Source organism: Antrostomus carolinensis, unplaced genomic scaffold (genome assembly GCF_000700745.2).
Source record: "Antrostomus carolinensis isolate BGI_N321 unplaced genomic scaffold, ASM70074v2 scaffold2335, whole genome shotgun sequence".
NCBI classification, from domain to species: Eukaryota; Metazoa; Chordata; class Aves; order Caprimulgiformes; family Caprimulgidae; genus Antrostomus; species Antrostomus carolinensis.
Genome location: NW_010314029.1, coordinates 83,159 through 87,256, shown reverse-complemented (window position 1 = coordinate 87,256; position 4,098 = coordinate 83,159). Strand labels below are relative to the sequence as shown.

Genomic DNA, 4,098 nt, shown 5'->3' with positions numbered 1-4,098 from the left:
CCCAAATTCTCTGGAGTTGTCTACATGTTACCGAATGCTTCCATGGCATGCAAGCAGTGAGCAAATAATTTCCAAGTTCCAACACTGTTGTAACATGTCAGTTTTTCATGACATTATATTGGTGCTTCAGGCTGATTTTTCCTTCCAGACAAATTGGGAACATGAACCTCCAAAGGACAGAGCCCATGAGGTCTTTCGTCCACTACATCTACACAAAGTGTTCACGTAGAGGGGTGAGCCAAAGGCTTATTTACAAAAAGAAGTCATCCTAGTGTAACTTGTTGAAATTAGTACAGAAATTATAGGAGCACTTTCATACAGAATTTATACACTTTTGTGAAGTTCAGCCTCTTTTCAGTGATGTAAAATTATTGGGGAACTTTCATATTAAAAGGTATCTCTACAGAGTGCTAGTTTCTGCATAAATACCAGTGGCAGGACTCGGAGGTGGGCTCACCAAATCAGAAGTTCTTTAAAAAAAAAAAAAAAAAAAAAAGAGTGGAGGGGAAACCCACAAAACAACATAAACCCAAACCAACCTACCACTTGGTACAAGGGCTGTGGAGGGGAGCGTGGTTTCTGTGCTTTCTGTGAGCTAGCTTGAACTTGGCTCTTATTTTGGTGAGGATGACGTGAGTAACGCTGCATGATGTGTGATGTACAGTAAGGGTGAGATACTGTAATTGCGAGGAGAGGGAGGGAGGGAGGGTGGTTCTTTCTGCAGGCACGGAGAAGACACATGCAGATTGGGATATTCCTGGTCAGCAAATAAATTTCCTGCATAGCTGAAGATGACTAAATCCTTCATTGAATTTGGAAGGGAGGTCTCTAGGGCTACTTATGGATCCAAAAGAATAGAGAACTGGCTCTGCTGGTGCACGGGAATTTTAGCTCTAAATGGGGTGTTGTGATTTTTGGAACATCTTTTGGGATTTTGTGCTGTTGGTGCCCTGATAAAAAGAATGTAGCTTGGGCTGGCACAGAACTGCTGTACTCAGTGCATCCTGTCTGCCAGTCCCACAGTGGGTTAAAGCTAACCTTAGCCAGACACTTTGGTTGACAGCAGCGGCATGGTTGTGTTAATTTGGGAAATTTTTATCAAGCTTCAAGTCCTGACATCCTGTCCTGGTGGTGCTGGGGTGGGAGGTGAGGTGGGTCTCATGCAGGGGGGTGGCTCACTGTCCATACCACAGCTGGGCTCTGCAGGTGGAGCTCAGGCCATGGGCTGGTGCTCTGCTGAAGGAAACTTACTGATTAGGTACCAGCATTTTATTTTTAATGCCTTATGATAATATGTAACAGAGGTACTTAATGAGTTGTTACTGTGGTGGTTTCACTCCTTTGGCTGCAGCCAAACACAGTCGCTCTCTCACTCTCCCCCGCCCCCAAGGAGTAGGGGAGAGAATTGGGAGGGTAAAAGTAAGAAAACTCATGGTTTGAGATAAAAACAATTTACTAATTAAAATAAAATCATAATAACAGTAATAACAGAATATACAATTGAGTGATACACAGTGCAGTTGCTCACCACCTGCTGACTGATGCCCAGCCTGTGCCAGCCAGTGATCCCAGAGCCGAGACAGTCCCAAAACCACAACTGCAATCCCAGAATCATAGAAGAGTGAGCCTAAACGATCCCCGAAAGAATACTCACATTTTCCAGTCAACCCTAGTTAATATACTGAACATTATGTGGTATGATATGGAATATTTCATTGACACATCCAAATGCCAATTTTGGGTTTTGCTATTTATTGCACTTCTCCCTCCCAGTTTTAATGCAGCTGTGAACCAGACAAACATGATGGCCTTGAGCTCCAGCAGCAACTAATAACATTAGTACTTTATCAACGTTCCTCTCATACCAAATCCCACACTGAAACTAAACCACAGCTATTCTAGCTACTAAGAAGACAATTAACTGTATCCTAGCAAAACCTGGAACACTTACTTTGAGTAAGGCATGTTTCATCCTTAGTCAGGGGTAGTAAGTAGTGCTTGCCTCCCATGTGCACTTTGCTGCTGTCACTTCAAAGGCTGTCTGCTGAAATTGAGAATGCTTCCATGCTGTCTGTTTTAACTTTGTGAACATGGGTAGAAGCAAATAAAATGCTTTCCCTGCCTCTGAAGTGGTACCTCTTTGCCATTGCTTTTCTTCTTTGAGGACAGTCATTGAACCTTAAACAAAAAGGAGAAAAGTTGTCAAAAGTTCTTCACTGTGCCGTGAAGAAACTGCAGTTCCCCAAATCTGATGATTCTCTCTAGGATGTGAAAGAAAACAAACTCAAGTTAGGAGCTGTCATTGAAGTGTTGAAACCTTACCCATGCAATTCTTGAGCATTACCACTTGTGTACGTACCTTAAAGGGTTAGTAGCTGCTATGCCTACTCACCTGTGCAAAACCTAATGTATAACATCATTTTTGTTGATACTCTTACAACATGGAAATGATTGCTGAGTTACTATTTACGGTGTCGCTGGTGATTTGGGGAAGGGTGCAAGAGGGGGCTGAATATTGCTTCCTCCTTCCCCAGTCATTTTTCAAAGTAATTCAGCAAGAATTTGAAAAAAACAGCGGTCTGAGTGAGTTGCAAAGCGCTGTTTCTTTTTGATAATGCCTCTCAGATTGTAAATAAAAGCTGCTATTATGTGATGTTATAAACAGTATGCTTTGAGTCTTTGTATTAGGAAACAAATGAGAACAAAACCTCACATTGTGTTATCAGATAACTTCTTAGAAGAATTAGTCTCTGTGTTTGTTTTTAACCTATTGTATATTCAGTAGGTAACTCTTCAAAGTTTAGGATATCACGTATACATATGCTGAATTAATGTAAGCCTTCCTCCAGGAGGGATCATTCCACCAGAAAAGCACTCTAATAACAATGCAGTCGTTTATGCTTAGTCTTGTAATAGAGGAATTAGCCACAAACTTCCTTCCTTAATTCTCCCACAGAAAATCTCCATTTGATTGTATTCTAGGTTTTTAACTTAAAGTTAGATGAAAAAGCAATGAACTGTGTTTGTGACAACTCTTTTGCTACTGGTTTTTATACAAGAAATTTTTCTTGTTTAATTTTAAAGAGATTTCCTTGAGCTGATGTTGTCTTCACGTTTTTCTCTGTAACAGCTGTAACTCTGCGAGGAGACAGTGGTAGAAGATCGGAGAGGAGAGCCAGGCGAGTTTCAGCATGTCTCTCAGATCATTCACTGGCTAGTGACAGTGGCGTGTTTGAAGCTTTAAGCAAAAGGTCAGGTGTATAAATGCATAGTAAGCTGGAAATATTCCTGTTCTACCACATGGTCCAAAAGAATTTATTGTAAATTTCTGAATATGCTGTCAAAATTGCTAATTCGTAGTAATGAAAGAAAATTAGGTTGCAAATTTTAAAGGAAAGAAGCTTTTTACATGCAGTTCCACTGTCATCTTCACAAGTCCAAGTTTACTGTATTGTCTCTAGCATTTTAACGCCATATACTTCTCCCTTGAAAGATAGTGTTATCAGCTTATTAGTTGTAAATTAGTAATTTTATTTCAACCATCTATAACAAAATAGAATTATACAGTGTGACTTACAGTTCTGAGTAGCATGTGATAAATATATAACTGCAAGGAAGAAATAAATGAACTGCTGAAAATCTATAAATGCGTAGGTCGACCAAGTGACTGAAAGGTGGGTAAAGATGTGGTTACTTTATACAATTGTTTTAGTACAAGAAGCAGTCACTGGGAAGAAGATGAGATTGTAAGGATGCTAAAGAGAAGTGGAAGGCAGAATGAATATTAAAATAACTTAAATATCTTGAAAGAGGTATTCTAAACCCTCAGTTTTTAAAATTGTGAATTACTACTTCTGTGTGTTTTTAAATAGGCTTCTCAGTTCCTTCTATATTACCAGTCCTTCCTGTATTACCAAACAGTTGCTTACCTCCACAAATCGAAGAATAAATGTTCATTTCATTATGTTTTTACAGCTTAGGTCAGTATGTAGTTTACAGTACTTTCTGTTCCTGCAGGAATGAAGATCTGGAAGAGCCTGTTTATGGCGATGCTGCCAGTAATGAAGAACCGCAAATACATGTTGGATTTCTGTGAGT

At 39.8% G+C, this 4,098-nt stretch overlaps 1 protein-coding gene across 1 annotated transcript in view; it reads left to right on the top strand.

The window, feature by feature from the left end:
• WWC3 (WWC family member 3) overlaps positions 1–4,098 on the top strand; it is a 63,455-nt gene that overhangs the window by 42,689 nt on the left and 16,668 nt on the right. Inside the window, exons 11-12 of the mRNA XM_010167474.2 lie at positions 3,131–3,251; positions 4,018–4,092. Coding sequence (XP_010165776.1) covers positions 3,131–3,251; positions 4,018–4,092 — 196 coding nt within the window. The remainder of the gene's footprint in view (positions 1–3,130; positions 3,252–4,017; positions 4,093–4,098) is intronic.